The 21,401-nt window shown below is 36.5% G+C and overlaps 1 protein-coding gene across 5 annotated transcripts in view; it reads left to right on the top strand.

Moving 5' to 3' along the window:
* The window catches only part of BIRC6 (baculoviral IAP repeat containing 6), a 188,023-nt gene that overhangs the window by 57,496 nt on the left and 109,126 nt on the right, over positions 1 to 21,401 (top strand). For 2 of the 5 annotated variants that reach the window (XM_063328809.1, XM_063328807.1), the window contains exons 22-39: positions 3,712 to 3,845; positions 4,959 to 5,105; positions 5,620 to 5,807; positions 6,468 to 6,782; positions 7,185 to 7,284; positions 7,704 to 7,918; positions 8,107 to 8,315; positions 8,801 to 9,147; positions 10,050 to 10,269; positions 11,206 to 11,339; positions 13,919 to 14,056; positions 14,830 to 14,957; positions 15,549 to 15,680; positions 17,613 to 17,828; positions 18,229 to 18,412; positions 18,845 to 19,000; positions 19,364 to 19,497; positions 21,153 to 21,306. In XM_063328809.1, the coding sequence (XP_063184879.1) occupies positions 3,712 to 3,845; positions 4,959 to 5,105; positions 5,620 to 5,807; positions 6,468 to 6,782; positions 7,185 to 7,284; positions 7,704 to 7,918; positions 8,107 to 8,315; positions 8,801 to 9,147; positions 10,050 to 10,269; positions 11,206 to 11,339; positions 13,919 to 14,056; positions 14,830 to 14,957; positions 15,549 to 15,680; positions 17,613 to 17,828; positions 18,229 to 18,412; positions 18,845 to 19,000; positions 19,364 to 19,497; positions 21,153 to 21,306 (3,251 nt within the window). The remainder of the gene's footprint in view (positions 1 to 3,711; positions 3,846 to 4,958; positions 5,106 to 5,619; positions 5,808 to 6,467; positions 6,783 to 7,184; positions 7,285 to 7,703; positions 7,919 to 8,106; positions 8,316 to 8,800; positions 9,148 to 10,049; positions 10,270 to 11,205; positions 11,340 to 13,918; positions 14,057 to 14,829; positions 14,958 to 15,548; positions 15,681 to 17,612; positions 17,829 to 18,228; positions 18,413 to 18,844; positions 19,001 to 19,363; positions 19,498 to 21,152; positions 21,307 to 21,401) is intronic. The other 3 variants (XM_063328808.1, XM_063328811.1, XM_063328812.1) reach the window with 3 other exon arrangements.

The following is a 21,401-nucleotide window of genomic DNA, read 5'->3' as shown; positions in this document are numbered from 1 at the left end:
AGCTCTTTCAATTATGATTTGTGGGCAACAATTTTCCTCCAAGTCAAGGAAGATCAATGCAGAAGACGTTTGGTAGAGGTTAGTTCAGAATCTTCAGATCACATTGAAAATTTAGTAAGCTAAGTTTGGAGGGGGTGGGGAATGTTTGTTCATTTTAGGGTTTTTTGGGTTTGGGGGGGATTTTTTTTTTTTTAAGGACTATAATCCCAAAATAGGTGATAAAAACTTGTTCTCAGGTGTTACACTTGGATCCTTAGCATGCTCTGTGGCATTCCTCTTCTCAGTTATTTTATTTTACCATCTCTAATCCTTGCAGCTGATTAGAAGATTTATCTCAGCAGTAGAAATGGTGACTGGTTAATAGAGAATTTTAAAAAAATATACAGAGTGAACTGGAAAAAATAAAAGGTTCTGTGTTTTTATGTTGAATTTTAATTAGAAACCAAATGGAGGAGAAAAACGTGAAAATTCCACTTGACTTGAGAATGGCGCCTTGCTGAAGGAATTGACTCATTCCTTCATATATAGATTGTCTCAATGTACTTCCTTTAAACAGCATATCTGAAATAGAAGTTTTTTCCTTTCCAGTTGTCCACTTATAAGTTCGGCACATGTAACACTTCAGATCACTTAGTGGTGAACATAGCTGTCTGCATCTAAAAAGAAGCTTTCTGAAGTGAGCCCCTGTTCTTGACATCCTTCAAGCTTAGGTTTTCTGAAAGTTTCTAGGTGATGTTTTACTGATTTCCTTCTTGGAACTAAATTTGCTTTCTCTTTTAACTCAGTATCCCCACAGTGAGGATAAGAATAACAGCAGACACATCTGTCTAATCCTGGTTTTATTACTATTGCTCGCTCTCTAACAAGGACTGACTACTTCTTCACCTGGTTTACTAAGTTAGGTGGCATTTACTGGCCTTTCCTTTATATGTCTACAGATTAAGAGAATATTGTCATTTCCCTTTTTTTTTTTTTTTTAAATGTAGAACGTAAGTATTCCTATTAAAAAAAAAAAAAGAAAAGTTGACAGCTATTGCTTCACTCTTTTTTCCCTTCCTTCTCCCTGAGTTGTATTTTATCATATTTGTGTGGGTTTGTGTTGCAGAGTTTCTAGTATTGGTTTTTTCTTTTTTTGTCATTGTTCCCAGGTACAATAGGCTAAAATTTGGTAATCAAATATAAGCAAATGTTTAATTAAAGGAGCTGCACATTCATGTTGTCTTAAGGCAGAGTAGTACTCATTTTACTATCATATGCTGCAATAAAGCAAGTAAAACTTGCAAGGATAAGGCTAGATGGGTGTGTTACGTGACTTGCAGTTCAGAGAACAAGAAAAAAGGGATTTCAGACAGTATTTTAGGCTGTCCTAAAACAAAGCAGGCTGGTTTGTCTCTAGCAAATCTGACAACTTTCTCCACCCTGTTCTTGAAAGCACCTGATTAAAGTGATAGTGGAATTTAATTATTCTAAATATTGTAAGCTCTTACGTGGCTTTAATTATTCTTGTCATTAACACTTGAACAGTCTCCTTCTACCCACATCTGATCTGAAATACCTCCTGCTGTAACTAAATGCTTGTGTCCTGTCCACCTGGGCGATAAAGAGCAGATTATTTAATTCTTAACAAATTTTGGATGTCTAGAGGATGTTTGTATCTTGATTGTATTCTCCAGATCTATAGTCATTCTTAAAGCATTTCCTTGAGCTGCTTTCTTTGGTCCTCATCTTCCTTGAATTGTGGTACACAAAATTGTAAACGTTATTCTCGTTGAGATCTCTGATGAGTGAAGCAGAAGAGGTGTTTCACATAGTTTATATTCATTACTGCATAGACGAATAGAGTGATGGTTTTTTTCTGTAACGTTGATTCATTCTTTGTTGTTTGTTGCTGTAACTCCTATATTCTTTTCTGAAAAGTGTTGCTAATGCAGCTTAAAACTGTGAACTTGACCATTCATGCTGAAGGATCAGTAAAAGATACTATGCTTGTTGAAATAAATCTGAGTTAGAATATATTTAGCGCTCTGCAATACGTTCAAATTCTGATCCTATTCTACAAAGCTCTTGAAACCCCTTTTTATGTTCTATCACCTGCCTACTTAATAAATCAAACTCTTCGCTTAAATCAGGCAAGTAATCAGTGTTAAAATTGAGCTGATCTAGTATATTGAGTTTGTAAGTCTGAGGTCTAAAACAGGCTGTAAAGATACCCTACTGAATTTTGTCTGAGAATTTTTGTGTGTTTCAGTAACCACTTAACCACTTTCAGTAACATATTATCTCACTTTGCTTGTGAAAAAACGTCACGCAGCATACACATCAGTCTTGCTAGATGTGCAGGATGCACTCTTTCTGTGTGGTACATGCTTGTAGAGAGCAACCTAGATTCATCTGATATGTGTTGTTGTTAGTATAAAGTTCTCGTGTTAAATTTGCTACCTTGTAGGTGCTTGTAGGTAAATTGGTTGAGGAGTTTCCGTTAAACGGGTTGGTCTCTAATTCTCAGATTTTATTTCCTTTTTTGTTTTTCTTAAGATCAGTAGCAATTATTGCCCTTTTGTCTAACGTCATTTTCTGACTGGTTACAGTCTTAGTATTGTGTGGCAAAAAGCATTGAGCCCAGACAACATGGAAGCATTTTAACAGTCAGAGAAGTTCTACAACCCCTCCTACCTTGTTGCTGGTTGTGTAGTATTCATGTAGGCGTTTATCCTTTGGTGACCACGTGGTCTAAAAAGACATCTAAATGCTTCAGCCTTCTCAGAATTACCTGTTGGGGGCTTTCCTTGCCTGCTAAAGAACAGAGAAGCTGCTTGGAGACAGAGGGAAAAGGGGGTGGAGGAACTGCCCGTCGCTGCTGGTGTGTTCATGGAAATATTTCATATTTGTTCTGTCTCTTGCGAGTCAAAGCACAAAATGTTATGTGTTTCTCACTTTTGTACCTACACAGATGCATTCTTTCTTTCTACGCCTGCTCAATGATTTGGCCTGATTTCCATTTTTTCTCCTCTTATTAGTTGCTTGTAATAGGTATTGGTACACAAAAAAACCAAGACTGGCTTTGTTATTACTTTGGATTTTCCTTTTTCTTGGCTTATAAAACCCTAATTGATTTGGGACCACCTTGTTACCTCAGTGATTGTATTATTTTTTTCCCCTGCAGTACTGCCAGAGTAGCAGTAATGAGATTTTCTTCTGTTGAGATATTTAAAGTACTCCCAAGTGTTGATTGGTATCCCTAGCGGCATTTCCCTTTTTGTTCTTACTTCAGCTGGAAGAAAAAGCTGAGGTGGAATTTCTTTTGCTGTTTTGGAAAACACTACTATGTTTTTATTGACTTTAGATAAATATCTGATTTACCATGTGCAGGCACGCATATTGCTGTGGCTAATTGTCTAAGGCTTGTAGTTCTAGTTTCTATGTCTGAGTGTGATTGTATGTCATGTTTCCAGGACAGTATTATAATCTTCAAAACTATTTAGTAACAAAGAGTTACTTATTTAGCATCATAAGCTGGTTGAAAAGGTCACCTAAGAAATTACTTTAATGAAATATAAATAAATGGTAATCTCTAAGGAATGTGAATTGAATGAAAATAATAGTTTGGAATATAATAAATCCTGATGATTAAATACTCGACCTTTTTCTATAAATAATTTTATATAAATTCTTATTGTTTGAATAGTGCTTTTTGTCTTATTCTGTTTGCAGATACGGATTGTATAGTTCACCTTTTGATCCAGTACTGTTTGATTTGGAAATAAGTGGCTCTTCTTGTAAAAATGTATACAACAGCAGCATTGGAGTACAGTCAGATGAAATTGATTTGTCTGATGTTCTATCAGGTATGTATGTTTAACAGTAACCTATTATGGAAGAATTGGTAATTCTCTCTACTACTAGTGAAGGTGTGGTTTTATGCCTTCCATCTGTTTTATAGCTGTACATAATGAAGTTCAAGATATTCTTTTGCTTTGTGATATTTCTTACATTTCCTGTAGCCCCTAGGGCAAGAAAAAAGCCTCTTACTGGAATCTGTTCTTTTCTCATGCTGTAGAAGATCTAAGAAAAGGCTAGAGATTAAACAGAAAGGCTGCTGTCGTTCCCTGGGTCAGAGTCATCTAGGAAGCATCTGTCACTTCTATTGAGCAGCTTCCTTGAGTTATGTTATTATTCATTTCAACTAGCAACTGTCTTGTAGGCAGAGAAACCTAAATGGATTTTTCTGAAGTTGGGAAGCTGCCATACGGTACTCTTCTACTTAAATATTACAGAATTAATGAGATACTTTTTCTGTTTTAGAGTCATTAAAATACCTTAAAAGCATATTTGTACCTATCCTCTCCGGTTAGTTCATAAGTGAATCTTTAGACCATGGAATGTCCTAAGAATGAGACAATTTTTACCTGTCATGAAATTCTTTTTTTCATAGCAAGCATATTCATCAGTCATAGTTGCTCCTTTCCTTTTCTTTATGGTCTTGTCGATCTCCTTCCCATGCCTCCCTCCCTCCAACACTGTGAATTTGTTAGTATATTGATAATAGTCTAGTTCTTTTACTAACTTGGTGTATGATCGTAGTTGGTCTGTTATTTTCTTTCTTTTCCTTTCCAGTAACAACAGTGTATTTTTGCAAACTAATTTTCTCACAGTGTAGGTAGAATAGAACATCAGTATGTAATTCGTTTCTGGAATTAGGAAGGCTACACTATGCTTCTGCCTTCACATTTGATAGTTTGACTTACTAGGATACTCTGTTCAGATTTGGCAGCATTATCCATTTAAAAATATACTTCCATATATATTGTGGATGTGATAGTGTTAAGGTGTTTGTTCCACAACGTGAAGTAATAAAATATGTGGATTATATTTAGTTGTCCCTTTCGATTCTTCATGACTTGAAATGTCGCTATCAAGAAAACATTAGCTGATTGCGCAGATATTTATTTCTCTTTCAGGAAATGGGAAAATAAGTAGCTGTGCAGCTGCTGAAGGTAGTTTTACTTCCCTTACTGGACTTCTGGAAGTTGAACCTCTGCACTTTACCTGTGTTTCAACAAGTGATGGAACTAGAATAGAAAGGGACGATGCAAGTACGTTTACTGGTATATACAATTTTTCTATTTTTCTACTTAGCATAGCTCCACAATATGGTATTTTTAATTGGACATAATGAGCACTGTTCGACAAACAGATTGCCTGTAGTTTTATGAGTGTTGAAATGTTGGGGTTTTTTAAATAGCTAATATATGTGAAGTTAAACTCCTTAGAGCTTAACACAAACTGGATTCCAAATTTATTAATTTGAATCAATTTGTTTCTATTGGAGAGTATAACATACAAGCTTGAATCTTAGCCTTATGTGGTGAAAGAATTCTGGGGCATTAGGTGGCTTTTCTGTAATGAAAATGTTGCATGTGTGATGAGCGTGAGTAGTCTATAAACCATATACTTGGTGATTCAAGATTGTGTTACTTTGTGGCAAGAACTGGTTAAAAGGAGATATTTCTCTTGGTTTTACATTGCTCGTAACAATTAGTAAGGAATTAAATTGAAGGTGCGTTTTAGCATTTATTTTCTACATCCATGTTTTTGGTTTGTTTGTTTGTTTCATGCCAGTGAGTACCTTTGGGGTTACCCCAGCAGTTGGTGGCCTCTCTTCTGGAACGGTTGGGGAAGCCTCGACAGCACTGAGTTCGGCAGCCCAGGTAGCTTTGCAGTCTCTCTCTCATGCAATGGCCTCAGCCGAGCAACAGCTCCAGGTGCTGCAAGAGAAACAGCAGCAGCTTTTGAAGCTTCAGCAACAGGTTGGAGGCTATTTGGCTATTTTTTAATGCTGTCTCTAAACTTCAAAAGCTGAGAAAGTAGTTGCAGAGCTAGTTGCCCCTTTTTTTTTTTCCTTTTTTTTTTTTTCCTTTTTCTCCATAGTGTATTTAAGGAAGGAACAGCTCTGCACTGAGGATCACTCTTGCTAAGCAAAATGCTGAGAGTGTCTCCCGTGGTGCTTTGGTCTTTCAGACTTGTTTTTTGTGTCTTTTGAGGGTGGGTTGGGAGTTTGTAATCAAAACTGAGTCTTAATGCATAAGCATATTAGTCTGAAATTGAAAAAGCCCACTGAAATGAAAAGTGCAGTTGCTGATACAGAGCGGTACCGGTCATAAAGCCGTTGTTGGTATGAAGCTTGGCTGTGCTGACTCTACTTTGCTGCTCAATTGTAGGTTTTTTGTTATTTTTTTTTATTACTATAATTAATCACCTAATTACTCATGTTCCTCAGCAAGTGAGGTCAAATTGACTAGAGTTTCATTTTTCAGCTTGTAGTTAGATGTCTAACATGCCTATGTTGGAGGTGGCTTGGATTTATTAAATCCGGTTTTATAATTAAAGTTGAACTTGCAGTTCAGTACTACTGCTGTGATCACGAGCAGTATTATCTGCTACATACACTGCTTTCGTTTTCCCCACAGAAAGCTAAGCTGGAAGCAAAACTGCATCAGACAACAGCAGCAGCGGCAGCAGCAGCATCAGCAGTTGGTCCTGTTCACAACTCTGTGCCTTCTAATCCAGTAGCAGCCCCAGGGTTCTTCATCCATCCTTCAGACGTCATTCCACCCACACCAAAAACAACTCCTCTGTTCATGACTCCACCTTTGACTCCACCTAACGAGGCGGTTTCTGCTGTTATTAATGCAGAGCTTGCTCAGCTTTTCCCTGGTTCAGTCATTGATCCCCCAACAGTTAACCTTGCAGCACATAACAAAAACACAAGCAAGTCTAGAACGGTAATTATTTTTCTTTGGTTTTCTTATAGAAACAAGATTCTGTAAGCCTTATTAGGATCTAATTTGTACTCGAGTGCTAGTGAATATCTGTTTATTTAGATGAGATGTGAAAACTATATCACTAAATTTAGACCATATGAAAAGGAAGACTTACAAAAGCAAGACAGAGTTGTTATAGTACCTAAAATGGTTTAATTGGAGCTAGCTTAACTGTATAAGGCGTTATTTATCCTTTGAACTTAGGTGTTAATATATTTTGATGGTTCATGCTCAAATCTAAATGTAGTGAGGTGTTGTCAAAATTGTACATCTTTAAATCACAAGAGGTTTTTTTACAGTCTTTTGTAAAGAACAGCATAGATTTTAATTACTTAATTTTGCTAATGTTTTCCCACTCCTCAGAATCCACTTGGATCTGGTCTTGCTCTTGCAATATCTCACGCTTCACATTTTCTTCAACCTCCACCTCATCAGTCAATTATTATAGAGCGAATGCACTCAGGTAAAACCAGAATTCCTGATAATAATTTTGCCACATTTTCTAATAAGCAGTAGAATGTTTTCCAGGGTCTTAAGTAAGTTGCGTAGCTGCAGTCTCACTTGGCTTTCCAAAGAAAAGCTATTTCTCAGTTTGCATTTCTGTTGTGTCAGGGATGTTTATCAAGTTGAAAAATTCCTGGGGGAATATGTTGGATCTCTGGACAGAACACCTGTTCTGAAATAATCCATAAGAAACATAACAAGTTAAATTAAGTTGAAACCAGAATTTTCTTTTCAAAGGGTACAAGCTGTAGTGAGAGATTCTTAGATTGTGCAGCTATTTTTACAATATATAAACAACGGCTTTGTTGTTTAAGAAGTAACATCTTAAAGAAGTTAGCATGCACTACTATTTTAGGCAATCCTGTGTTTTTCCCCTAGGAGCAAGAAGATTTGTGACCTTAGATTTTGGAAGACCTATATTGCTGACGGATGTATTGATTCCCACTTGTGGCGATTTGGCTTCTTTGTCAATTGACATCTGGACTTTAGGAGAGGAAGTGGATGGAAGACGACTGGTAGTGGCTACTGACATTAGCACACATTCGCTTATTTTACATGACTTGTTGCCACCCCCAGTTTGCAGGTTTATGAAGGTAAAAGGAGACAGACTGCATACTCTATCTTTTAAACTCTTGGTCTTTGTTAATATGTGAATTTTCTCTTAAAGTTCTCTTCAGACCAAACCTTAGTTGGCTATAAATTTCTTACAAATTTTTGAGTGCGTGTTTATTTTGCCTGTTTTGATACGATTGTGTTACAGTGGAATTGTGTTCTTTTTCAGATCACTGTTATTGGTCGATACGGTAGCACAAATGCCAGAGCAAAAATTCCATTAGGATTTTATTATGGCCATACCTATATCTTACCCTTTGAAAATGAGCTGAAACTAATGCACGATCCCCTCAGAGGCGAAGGTGAAGCTGCAAATCAGCCAGAAATTGACCAACATTTGGCAATGATGGTTGCATTGCAAGAAGACATACAATGCAGGTTAGAAGAAAAAAAAAATGTGTACTTATTAGTTATTTTAATTTAAAACACTGGGATATCATAATGTTATAGATATTATTTTTTTCCCTTCCCATGATATGGCTGCCAAGGGAGGCGGTGGAGGTGGAGTCACCATCCCTGAATGTGTTTAAGACTCGTTTAGATGTGGTGTTAAGGGATATGGTGTAGGGGGGAACTTTGTAGCGTGGGGTTGATGGTTGGACTTGATGATCCCAAGGGTCTTTTCCAACCTGAGTGATTCTATGATATTCTTCAGACCAAAGAAAACTCTGCCTTTATTGTAGAGTTGTTACAGTGAATATCTTTATAGCAGTAACAAAGACTACACTGTATTTTCTTTTTCAATATCTGTTTTAACAGTACATTCAAAATATACCAGAAGCTGTCTTCTGTCAGGGTGACTGTTAAATGTATTGCCATTTGCTAATGTCTATTGAATTGTGTGTCGGAATATTTCCCTTTAGGTACAATTTGGCCTGTCATCGGTTAGAAATCCTTCTGCAGAGTATTGACCTGCCACCACTCAATAGTGCTAACAACGCCCAGTACTTTTTACGAAAGCCAGACAAGGCAGTAGAGGAAGATAGCAGAGTATTTTCTGCTTACCAGGACTGCATTCAGCTACAGCTTCAACTAAACTTGGCTCACCATGCTGTTCAAAGGCTGAAAGTCGCTTTAGGTGCAAGCAGGAAAACGCTGAAGGAGCAATCTGATCCAAAAGAGTTGATTCAGATGTCATCCACAGAACAGTTACGCACCATCATTAGATATTTACTGGATACTCTGCTTAGTTTGCTTCATTCTTCCAATGGTTAGTATTTTTTGAGGTCTTGATATTTTTGTCACGTTAGTAGAAACAGTTTGCAAGTGTTTATGCATCTTGATCTGTACTTTCCCACTATGAAGCTTTTAAACTATGTTTGGATATGTTTTACAATGATTTTAGTAGCTGGTAACATGCAGTGTAAAGTTTCACCAGTTGGCAGCAAGCTGACCTAACTACTTCCTGCTCCCGAAAAGGATAGGAGAGGGTGTCGAGGTCCTTCTGCCTTTTCCGTAGTCCTGGCTGCATATTCCTTTGTTCAGATAGTCATGTGATCCTTCTGTGGGCTGATTCATTTTGCTGAAGGAACAAAAGACTGCCCAGGCAGAATACTTGTGTTGTTTCCATAGGTAGAATCAGCTTGTGGAAGGATCTGTGAGCATGGAAGCCTGTACAACACTGGGGATGGATTAGGCAGTTAGAAGTGGGGAGAATAAGCAGAAATTGCTTCTGTGTGTGTGGCAAAAGTCATAAAACCAGTATCTCTACTCAGTTCATGATTTTTAATATCCAGTAAGGATTTTTATTTCCTAAACTTGCCATTCGAAAGAGTTCTTGGAGAATAGAAATTGAAAAATATGAGTGGGAGTCATGGTTTTTTCAATTAAAAAAAAAAAGGCAAAATATTGTTCTTATTGATAGATAGGTGTGTCTGTCTTGTAATTTTCTGTGTCAATTTGTTCTTAAGCGTAATGATGGGTTGGTTTTGACCAAATGGCCTGATCTTTATGGATCACCTGCAAATCATCTGCCCATGTGTTTCCTTCTCCTTCCCCCCTGTGCCGATTAATCGAATCATAAGTTTCAAAAACTTCCTGCAAACTTTTTCCTCCGATGTTTTCCAGCCATTGTCGTCTTAAACATAGTTGCTTGTTCCGTTTTCTTAAAAGGGCACTCTGTTCCTGTGGTTCTGCAAAGTACTTTTCATGCTCAAGCTTGTGAAGAATTATTTAAACACCTATGTATCAGTGGAACCCCAAAGATACGATTGCATACTGGCCTTCTACTTGTTCAGCTCTGTGGAGGAGAAAGATGGTGGGGTCAGTTTCTCTCAAACGTACTGCAGGAATTATACAATTCGGAGCAACTTCTCATATTCCCACAAGACAGGTAAGGTATAAGTCTATATTGATATATTACCTGTGGATCATTTAAATAATTCCCTTGCTCATAACTTAACATTGGAATCGACAAAACGTGACTGAAAGATAATTATCCATCTATTGCATTGATTTAAGAAATAATCCCAAAAAAGTACTGCAAATTATAAACGTCCAATTGCAGTTATTTATTGCACCTATTTGGTGCTTGCACCACAATAAGTTGTTATTTTTCCTTACTTGGAGATCTTTGCACACCTGGCAGGATTGCTCCCCAGTGTCAAAAATTTCCTTCTCCTTTATCGGGTTTAAATGCCACCTCATCACAGAGCTGCTCTTCTAATGCATTTGGAAGTCGGATTGAGACTGGAAAGCACACTATTAGCATTTAATACAAAAGACTTCTCTGAGATAAGAGCAAACAAACATGGAGTTGAGCGTTAAATGTCAGATGTGTTGATTATTCCAGATTATTGATTGAGGTCTTTGATATTCTAAACATCAGCATTTTATCTTAATCGAACATATTTGCCGTTCTGTGGCTTGCTGCCTTCTTTGGACAGCAACATTTATAGTTTCATAATTTTCTAAAATGAATTCATTCAAGGATATAAGAATACATGGATTTAATTCTCTATCCCAACTATTCAGTATATCATATGTAATAGGACATAAAACAGATGAGATCTCATTTCAGATGTACGAAGAGGTCTGCTGACCTCTTGAGGGTGAAAGAGAAAATGTTCACCCTAAAATACTGCATTATCCTTACAACAATAGAACGTGAAATACAATTCACTTGCTGGGCCCCAGTACTGCTTTCTGTAGCAACGTGCTTGTGTCTCCGATGAAAGCCCAGGGGAATATTGTTCTATAAGGGGTGTTTCAGAATATTACTGGATCTGAAAAAGAAATAAAATCTTAAATATGTAAATTTTATTTTTAGGGTCTTCATGTTGCTTTCTTGCATTGGCCAAAGATCGCTTAGCAACAGTGGTGTTTTAGAAAGTTTGCTTAATCTCCTGGATAACCTGCTGTCACCACTGCAACCTCATTTACCCGTGCACAGAAGAACTGAAGGTAGTCCTCTAATTTGGGGAACTATATTTTCATATTCATTCTAAGCTAGAAAATTGAGAGTCTAGCTCACAATTTTGTTGTGTTAAAAGAAGAAATTACTCGTTTACTGTATTTCCAAAACACAGTTGTGTTTTAAAATGTGCTGAAACTTCTTGTTCTTTAGGTGCTAAAAGAGATTCCTCCCCCTCTCTCTCTGTTTGAACCTGAGGATTTTTTTTTGGTTGCTTTTAATTCAGCTAGGAAGCTTGAAAGGTTTAACAAAGTGAGGGGAGCATCCGGTGTGTAGACAGCTCTAGCGACTCTAGTGAATGACTTTGGAATTTAGCCTTTTGGAAAGAAGTGCCCCTTTTTGCTCATGAGATCCTTCCTAAGTTTTAAGCTTTTGAGGTTATGAAGAGAAGTCTGTTAGGCGTATCTGCATGGCTAGTGCAAACTACATCGTTTGTTTTTTTTTTTTTGTAATCACAAGGAGTTTACTTTTTTTTTTTTTTTGACCCTAAAAAAATTACTGGAATGATGTTCTCCAAATACGACTTTCTTGGAGTGTTTTCTTAACTATCCTAAGTTTGAAGAAAATGCTTGCTTTTAAAAACATCAAATGCTTGGCTACTTCATTTGTTACGTACATGTAACAGAGCATTGTAGAAGATACGTTATTTAAAATTCTTGTCATTGTGAAGTTGATAAATGCCAGCTGAGACTCTGTCTTCACTTTTTACCTTGTCTCCTGATGTAAACAAGCCTACAGCTGGTGTCAGAAGCTTCCCATTGGTCTACTGTGTACTTTCTCTGTCGTGGCCATATCCTGCTGTAGTCTCTAACTAGTTTGAGGCAAACCCAAGCTTACGTCTCCTCTACCTCTGTTTGCACTCTCCCCACAGCTGCCAATTCCTTTCATAGCTCTTGCCTTACTAGTTGTCCTCACGGAGGACTTTAGGAAGCAGAAGTAACTGATACTTCAGAGCTTTATTTGCTGGTCTTCCAGCTTCCTTCCTCCTGGACAGTACAGGTGAGTACTAGGGCATTACCATGTGTGGTGGAAGCATCAGGTATGGCAGAAGAAATTCCTATTTGAGAACTATCACGCATAACTAAGGGTCAAAGGGGTGAAAACTTACTGGGGAAAAAGTCTGAAAACGAAGGACAGTCAGAGCAAGAGGTGAGTGTTGTGGGTAGAGAGAAGTTGTAAACTTTGAGGCAGAGGCAGGAAAAAAGGAATAAACCAAAGACACTTGGAGGGAGGGAGGGAGAGAAGCCGAAAATTTTGATTATTTTTTTTTTTTAAGAGCTAAAAGGAAAAGAAATGCACTTGTTTAAACAGAATTATGAAAAGGTATATACTTTGCTCTGCAGCAGCCTCCTTTCTTTTTATTCTGCCAACCGAAAAGGTGTGTAGCGGTCACCAGTGGTACTCATTTCTGTTCTTGCAATTTAGTCTGCAGTTTCTGTTGAGGTCCTGTTATGGGGTGGCTTCCTGTTCCTCTGCCTGCTTGGGGTGGGCTGCTTTCTGCCCGTGTGGCCAGGAAACGAGTTAACAGTCAGGGCCTGCATCCTATTGCTTGGACTGCCAGCAGATACGTGTGATTTTGGACAAGTCATTTCTGTGCCTTAGTTTTCTTGCTTGGTCTGGAATTAATAATAGTTTGAATTAATTAAAACTTTTTTGAGGTCAGTGCATGAAAAGCGCGGTTTAGTTAAGTATGGCTCAGCACAGTGTGCAGATATGAAAAAGTGCGTGTAACCTCTAGTACTAATGACTTTGCTGTATTGATATTATGTAAAAGTATGCCATTTGTATAATGACTGTGATTAAATGGTCATTAATTGTAGGTTTCTGGTCTTTATTGAGCATGCGTGAGTTCACTTTAGAACTGTTCGTTTAGATTTGCTCATGCACACAAAGATTTTTCTTGCATGATGTGTAAGATACATTTATTTTTTTTTCTCTTCTGCCTGTACAAAAATGCTGTATTTAATGTGTGAGACTGAAATAGGCAATAGCCAATCGTTAGTGCTGCCAGCATGCTCCATCTAGTCTGAACTCAGTCTTGACTTTCCTGCATCTTATTCAAATGGCTACGTGAAAATACACTAACAAAGGAGTAAAACCAAAGGTATTTGGGTACATGGTTATAACTCTCTTGTTGGAGCCCTGGTTGATGGAGGAATTTCACACTATGGAATTTGAGACATCTAATTTATGTGCTTTAATGTAAGCGGCTGTAATTCTGCATTTGGTATTTAGGAAATCTAGATATACAATTTTTGACTATTTTTTTTAAAAAAATGCTGCTTAATTTTTAACTTTAACAGTAGAGGTGAAGCATTTGACTTCTGACTTCATCCAACTAAGAGAACTGTGGTATTTTCTCTTGAACCTGAGTTCTGTACTGAATGTTTGATTTCTTCCCTCATTTATGATTACTCAGACTCTTATCCTCATTTAAAAAAAAAAAAAGAGCGGAATCTTTGTGTCCTAGTGAAATGTGTGGCATGTAATGCCTGTTATGATTTCTTTAAAACCAGTTTGTTATGGCTTCACAACTTTATTAAGGCACTGGAATCTATTTATTTTGAAGGAGTTTTAGATATTCCCATGATCAGCTGGGTTGTAATGCTGGTGTCCAGACTACTGGATTATGTAGCTACTGTGGAGGATGAAGCAGCCACAGCCAAGAAACCTCTGAATGGAAAAGAGAGGGAACGATTTTTGACAGGTATGCAACACTTCTTATCAAAACTTGCTTCTATGGGTATTTGTTTGGGAGCTATTCAAATACTAAAATGTATTTTCAATTCACTTGAAAAATGATATTTTAAAAATAGATATTGCAATCATTTTATTTTGCACTGTTGTCTCCTTCTTTGTGTTCCCTTGTCGTTAGAAATATGACCGCTTTCACTTTTTTAAAGTGAAAAATACAGGATTTATTTTAATTGTATATTTGGTCTGTCTATTACCCTGTGACTCCGGGGCCTGGCAATTGAGAGTACACCATGTTGAGACAGTTTGTATTGTGAGAAAGGGCAACAGTATAACTCCGTAACTGCTTTGGTGTTTGCTGTGGTGTTTGTGTACAGTATCTTTAAATACATTTTTTTTGTCTGTTTATTTTTATTATTATTAAAGGGAATTAGCTATGATTTTCTTTTAACATCTTTTCTAGAAATTATAACTGTAAAGCTTTTGTGTAGTGGAAGCTGTTCAGGTATTTTTAGTTAGGACAGTCTTGCTTACCTCCGTATATGCTATAAAAATAATGAAAACAAGATGGTACCATGGTACCACTGCATTTTAAAAATACACAGAAATATTACCATCAGTGGTGATAGTTGCATAACACGGAGTGTTATTTAAATTTTGCTTTTTTCTTTAGTATTTAGTGTATGGAGATGCTAACCATTGCTGCAACATAAATGCTTTTCTCTGGAGTTAAATGAGGTTTAATAAGTTGGATTAATACCTCTTTTTTTTTTCTATTTCCATTAGGAAACCAGTGGAGTTTCATAAATAATAGCCTTCACACTCAGAATCTGAGCAGATCTACTAAAGGCAACAGTAGCCTAGATAGACTGTATTCCCGAAAGATCAGAAAACAGCTTGTGCATCATAAACAGGTGACTTCCAGCACGGTAGTGGCTATTTTCACAGAAGTATATCTAATTTCTAGTTTATCTAATTTCTTGAAAGAACAGCTTTGGCCTTGGGTCTCATTCAGCCTTGCTTTTGCGTAGGTCTGGTTCTGTAGCTAAAGGCTGCCTAACTTCTTTGACATTCGTTTCAAACCGCGGGGCATGGCATCTGCTGGAAGAACAGATGTTGGAGTATGCTGTTGCACTCTGTGGCCCATATTGGACAATAGATATAATTTACTTTCTAGATAAATCTGAGTACACCTAAGTTCTGATTTAAAAGTTGGTAATTCTTAAGAGACAAAATTTTCATTTCTAAATGCAGCTGTGCAGGTTTTATGACCCAGGATGTGTATGTCTTGAGCTCCTTTAAAAATATAATTTCTTCTTAAAACTTCCTCCGTTCTGGGTCTGCTAGTAGCCCCTTACGGTGTCTTAGTTAAAATTGTAGATAAACTGTATCTTAAAAGCTCAAGTTACGATTTGAACTGAAGATTACTATCATATGAACATACTGATCCTTTTAACATCTTATTGCTTAAATTTTCATTTTTTCCTATTAACATTTTCTTTTAGCAACTTAACTTATTAAAAGCAAAACAGAAGGCTTTGGTGGAACAGATGGAAAAAGAGAAAATACAAAGCAACAAAGGATCATCATACAAACTTTTAGTAGAACAGGCAAAACTAAAGCAGGCTACTTCAAAGGTATGATGCTCTGAAACTGTAACTGACTTCTTGTCCTTTGTGTGAAAAGACCTGTTCCTGCAAAGTCATTTTTTGTCCTACGTTGACCTTACCTGAAAAAGTTGTTTCATCATGGCTTCTATCAAGTATATTTTGGTGCTGAAAACAGCAGCCATCTGGAAATTTCTTGCGCTGTGAAAAATAGTTCAGGCTTCTACTGGGTATTTTAGGTAGTCACGGCCAAAATCACTAATAATCTTGTGGCATTGGGAATGCCAGTCGTATGTTTAAACTTTGGATAACACATACCAATAGAAAAGTAAAATAATGTATTATATGGCTAACTTATATGCGTGACACTCTTCTGGATGCTCTCCTGGTTGAGTAATCAGAAAGTAATCATGCCAATGACAGTCTCCCCAAACTAATAAATATGACTTTTGAGAATGTTTTCTGAACTTTCTCAGAAGCTTTTTAGCTTCCTAAAAGTAATTACTGCACCTAAAAGTTGTGGCATCTTGCAGTAAGCCCCAGATACTGAGAGTGGATGTGGTAGTTAAAGAATTACTTTAATTATGAGATGAGATGCTGAAATTTAGGGATTTCTGGAGATGGCAACATGGCCTTTGCAGGGAACACAAATAAAAAAATGCATGTCTTTCTAGCTACCAAGCTTAGGTATCTCTTTAAATATTTGCTCTTTAGTTCCAGAAGTAGTAATATGCGTTAGGATGACTTGAAGTAGGCCTGTGGAAAAAGATTATAGAATGTTGGACGTTAAAGGAAATCTAAATGGAAATCTCACAACAACTTCGAGTAATTATGAAAAAAAACCAACAAACCCACCCCAAAATTTAAACACCAGCATAAAAATAAAGCCCTACATTTTCACTAACTCTGCTTGTCATGAGCTGTTCTTTCTTGCACTATCTTCTGCTTTACTCCAGCAGTTTATATCGGGGGGAGGGGGGGCTTCTCCACTGGTGGCCCCCTTGAGACATCTTTAAATGAGTCATTGGCTGAAATACGCTGTCCAGCTATTTAAGTTTCACTTTATAGCGGCCATGCTGCATCAAAAATGCATGTTGAAATAGTTTTCCCTTTGCAGTATCTTAACATCTAGTTATGATGTTGTTATACACTCCATAGTTGCATTTCATGCAGTGTTTACTACTTCGCATACTAATCACTTTCAATTGTGATAAGATGTGAGTAACGTTGATTGCATTTAGGAGAAAGCTGAAACCTTTGTGTTAGTTCTTTCTCTGGTCTACCTCCGTAGCTACTACTTAAGTGAGATTATAGGAGGTGTTTGTGTTACCTGATTTTACACTGCTTGCGTAGCTGATACAACGAACTGAGCTGCTAAATGTGTGCCCGTGGTGGTTGGGAGGATTCATAAAAGCACCTTCCTTCCTCCATTGAATTTGTAGACCTTCTGTCAAAAAGGGTGTAGTTTAGAGCCCTGATCAAATACCAGACTAGGTCAATTTATGGTGGCCAATGGACACTTTGTACCCTGGAAGTAGTAAGAAAGGTAGAAATTATTGATGATTTATCTAATGTGAAGAACTGAGAAGTCAGTATTCTTTTATGTGTAGTTTACTTCATAGTAACCATAGTTTTATATGCAGGTGTGGAAATGTGAAGGAACTTCTAAAATACGTATTTGCAATATATTTTATGGCAAACATAAAAGCTTAATTGGCGCTTGTGCGGAACTGGATAATATGGTTATGAGTCTGTCACCTGAGATAACATGCTGCCAAAACAAATTTCGGCCTTAATGGCAGCCTTAATTACATTCCAGATTCTCATGTATTTTAGGCTCTTCATTTTTCTTTTTTAAAAAAGTTTTATAGTTATTGTTATCGCTGCCTCAGATTTTTACTGGGAAAAGATTTAGAGGTTAGTTTTAAAATGCAACTGTTTTTTCAAATTTACATCCTGCAGCACTTCAAGGACTTAATACGCTTACGTCGGACTGCAGAATGGCCTCGTTCTACTTTAGATACAGAAGTTTCAACAACAAAGGAAACTCCAGATATCGAACCACTTCCATTTACACTGGCACATGAACGTTGTATTTCTGTGGTGCAGAAGCTGGCACTCTTTCTCTTGTCCATGGACTTTACCTGTCATGCAGATTTACTTCTATTTGTTTGTAAGGTAAACAGAATACGGAACATAGCTCTGTAGTTGCAATGGAGACTGCATTAAATTAGCTTTCTATTACTGCTTTTTTGCTGGCTTGATGGTAAAAACCAGATGCAGCATTAAAATTTCTAGTAATTTCTGGTGAGGTAGTTTTTCTGATTTGTCAGCTTTTCTGTAACTTATGACGTGGTGGCTTCAAAGTTGCATAGAAAAAGTAACTTTTGAAAAAATATTTTTATGTAGTTAGACTCGTAAAATTCTAAAATTTAAGCTAGTAAAAATACCTGATTTACTTGTAAGCAAAATCTAATAATCACAGAAGTTAAAGAGCTATTACATATTTTGCATATTTTCATAGTGTTAAGTATGAATAGGCGTATATTTCTTTTTTTTTTTTTTTTTTTTGTCATAGGTTCTTGCTAGAATTGCAAATGCTACAAGACCAACAATTCATTTATGTGAGATTGTAAATGAGACTCAGTTGGAAAGATTATTGCTGCTTCTCGTAGGAACTGACTTTAACAGAGGAGACATCTCTTGGGGAGGAGCGTGGGCTCAGTATTCTCTGACTTGTATGCTGCAGGATATTCTAGCAGGTTTGTTTTAGGTTCATATTTTCCAGAATGTATGGTACACTTGAAACTTTCATCCTTTAATGTTTTAGGGTTTTTTTATTGTGTTAGAATCTACTGACACTATTAAGATGGTAAAAAAAAAAACCAAACCCAAAACCAAACAAACAAAACAAAAAACCCCAAACTAAACAATGAAATTGAGATTAGTGTGTAAAAAATGCAATTTAAAATTGCAGTTACAGTCAATCCTGAATTAGTGACTTGTGCATTCAAAAGTTAATATTTATGTGACCCTGATTATTTGAAAATTATTCAAAACTCCTCCCCTTGAAGAAGTAGTCCTTAGAGAATTTAGAGTTAGATGAAGAAAAGCAGTTGGCGTAGACACTGGGTTGTTAATTTGTAACTGGAATAAAGCTTGAAATAGAGTTGTCTGCTTAATCTAATGCATAGGAGAGTTGTTGGCACCTATAGCAGCTGAAGCTATGGAAGAAAGTGCTCTGGGAGATGATGCTGGAGCTTCGGCTGGGGATTCTGATGACTCTCTCCAGCAGTCCACAGTTCAGTTAGTGGAAACAATAGACGAGCCTTTGACACATGATATCACAGGTAAATTATTTCATAATCTTGATATATATATATATGTATACTGAAAAAAGTGGAAAAAAAAACCCTAAACCTTTGCTGTTACTCATCTATCAAAATATCAGTAAAGGATTTTTGGTGATAGGATAATTAGTTTCTGAAAATATAGGCAAAATATGAGCAATTCTTCAACTTAGTTTTACAGTTGATCCATAAAAAACTGTTATTTTTCTGATTGCTGAAAAAAGGCAATTTGATTGCATTCATTAACTTTTTCCACCGGGAGCTGTAGTATTAACAGCCTCAAAATTGCCCATTAAGTGTATGATATATCCATCTTTTATAGTTTGTACTTGGTAGTATTAATACTCTTTTAATCATTCAAAGGTGCTCCACCTCTGTCATCTTTGGAAAAAGATAAGGACATTGACCTTGAATTACTGCAAGACCTGATGGAAGTTGATATAGATCCTTTGGATATTGACTTGGAAAAAGATCCCCTTGCAGCCAAAGTCTTCAAGGTATGACACACCTGAGTTTTCAGGATAACCTTTACATGTGAAATAGTAAAATCCTTTCTTTCTTACACTTCTTTGTTAGTGGTATTTGATGTCTTAGATCTTTGCTTTTTATAAAGGTTTAATGTAGAATGACAGGAAAGAATGTAAAGATTGCGTTCATGTCTCAGATGTATTCATATCTCAGTTGACCACAAAATATTTTGGTTTTGCGTAAAGATATCTTTATAAAGAAGATGCTTAGAACACATATTAAAGACAACAAAAGCATAATATAAAAGAAAAATAAGATCTAGTCTTGTCTTTTTTGATTAAGAATAGAGTGCCATTTGCTTCTGTGATTGATCTTACAAATTAATACTGCTAGTATGGTGTTTAAAAAAAAAAAAAAAAGGAAAAAAGTCAGCTGTAGCTAGTGCTCAGACCAGCGTCAGCCTATGAAGGGAAGCAACTAACTTCAAAACTTATTTCGGTGTGGAACAAGAAAATTAGTAAATCCTTTCATACTTAAAATGGAAGCTAAACATATCGGAAGTAGTAAAATTACATTTAGATGCAATAGTATATTGTCAAGTTGTATTAAAAATCTAAACCATATTGGTTGTAAAGAAACACAGTTGTTTGTAATAAAAAGTTGAGTCTCTTTTCTCTGTCCATAAGGATGACATTCATTTGGAGTTTTCCTGCTCTTGTCACTATTGACTTAAACCTTTAGCCTCATTGGAATTAACCTAAATTATCTTTCTTACCACTTGCTCAGACAACACTAAATTTTCTCTTTTTTTTCTATATTGCCTTATATGTCCTTCCACTGATTACCTATCATGTAAAATTTTTTTCTTCAAATCTCACCCTACCAAAGTATTCCACTTATTGCTTAATTTTTGTGTAACTGATGTTTCCCTCCTTTATTCTGCTATCATTTCATTTGGCAGTACTCCTTAGCCCACTTCATCCAAAGGTATCTTCATGATCTTATTGCCTGATAGGATGTCCTTTAAAAAACAGCCATAAAAATGCTTCTTCAATCTTAATCCTTCTTAAGATTTGCTTCTGTCTGTAAAATGACAGTTGATATTGGATCTTGCCATTAAAAAGACAGGCATACACAAATCGCCTTCATGCAGCCCTACATTACTTTTTTTTTTTTTTTTCTTGCGATCCATATGCTTTCTAAGTGTCTTAATTTATGACACTTTAGTAGAGATTTTTCAACTCTTTCTTTTGCAGAACTTGGTACAAATAATCCCTGAGCCTCACTGAGGCTTCAAGGTACTTTAGTAGTACAGTTAATAATATAGTATTCTGTCTTGATAAATAACTTCTCAAAACATCTGTGCGATACTCTGCTTCCAAATTTCCAATATAGTACAAATGTGTGAATAAAAACTGATCATAACATTTTCAAACTGGCTTCTTGATCTTTGAGACAGCTAACTGTGTTGCTGGATTTTGACAATCACTAGGGACTCAGTAGCTTATGCTGCAATAAAAATTGAAACAAAATATTCTAAAGCTATTGGATCCAATCTTCTGGGTTTGTTTTTTTGTAACTGCAATGTTTGTTGTTAGTCATTACAAATTTTATTTTCGTACTTGGACAGTCCAAAGAGTTGCTGTTTATTTTTTTTCTTGTTTTGTTTTTTTTTTTTTTTAAGCCTATAAGCAGCACCTGGTACGATTACTGGGGTGCCGATTATGGCACCTACAATTACAATCCTTACATTGGAGGCATTGGAATTCCAGTTGCAAAACCACCAGTAACTACAGAGAAAAATGGATCACAAACTGTGAGCGTATCAGTCTCTCAAGGTAAGCAATGAACTAAAGTTCTGTTCAGGGTCTGTTTTCTGTCATACTCTATTTGACACTTCCACGTATCAAATTCTGTTAACAATCTCTGCATG

Source organism: Chroicocephalus ridibundus, chromosome 3 (genome assembly GCF_963924245.1).
Source record: "Chroicocephalus ridibundus chromosome 3, bChrRid1.1, whole genome shotgun sequence".
Classification (NCBI taxonomy): Eukaryota; Metazoa; Chordata; class Aves; order Charadriiformes; family Laridae; genus Chroicocephalus; species Chroicocephalus ridibundus.
Note: the sequence above shows the minus strand (reverse complement) of the source record. Positions and strands in the feature narration are given on the sequence as shown.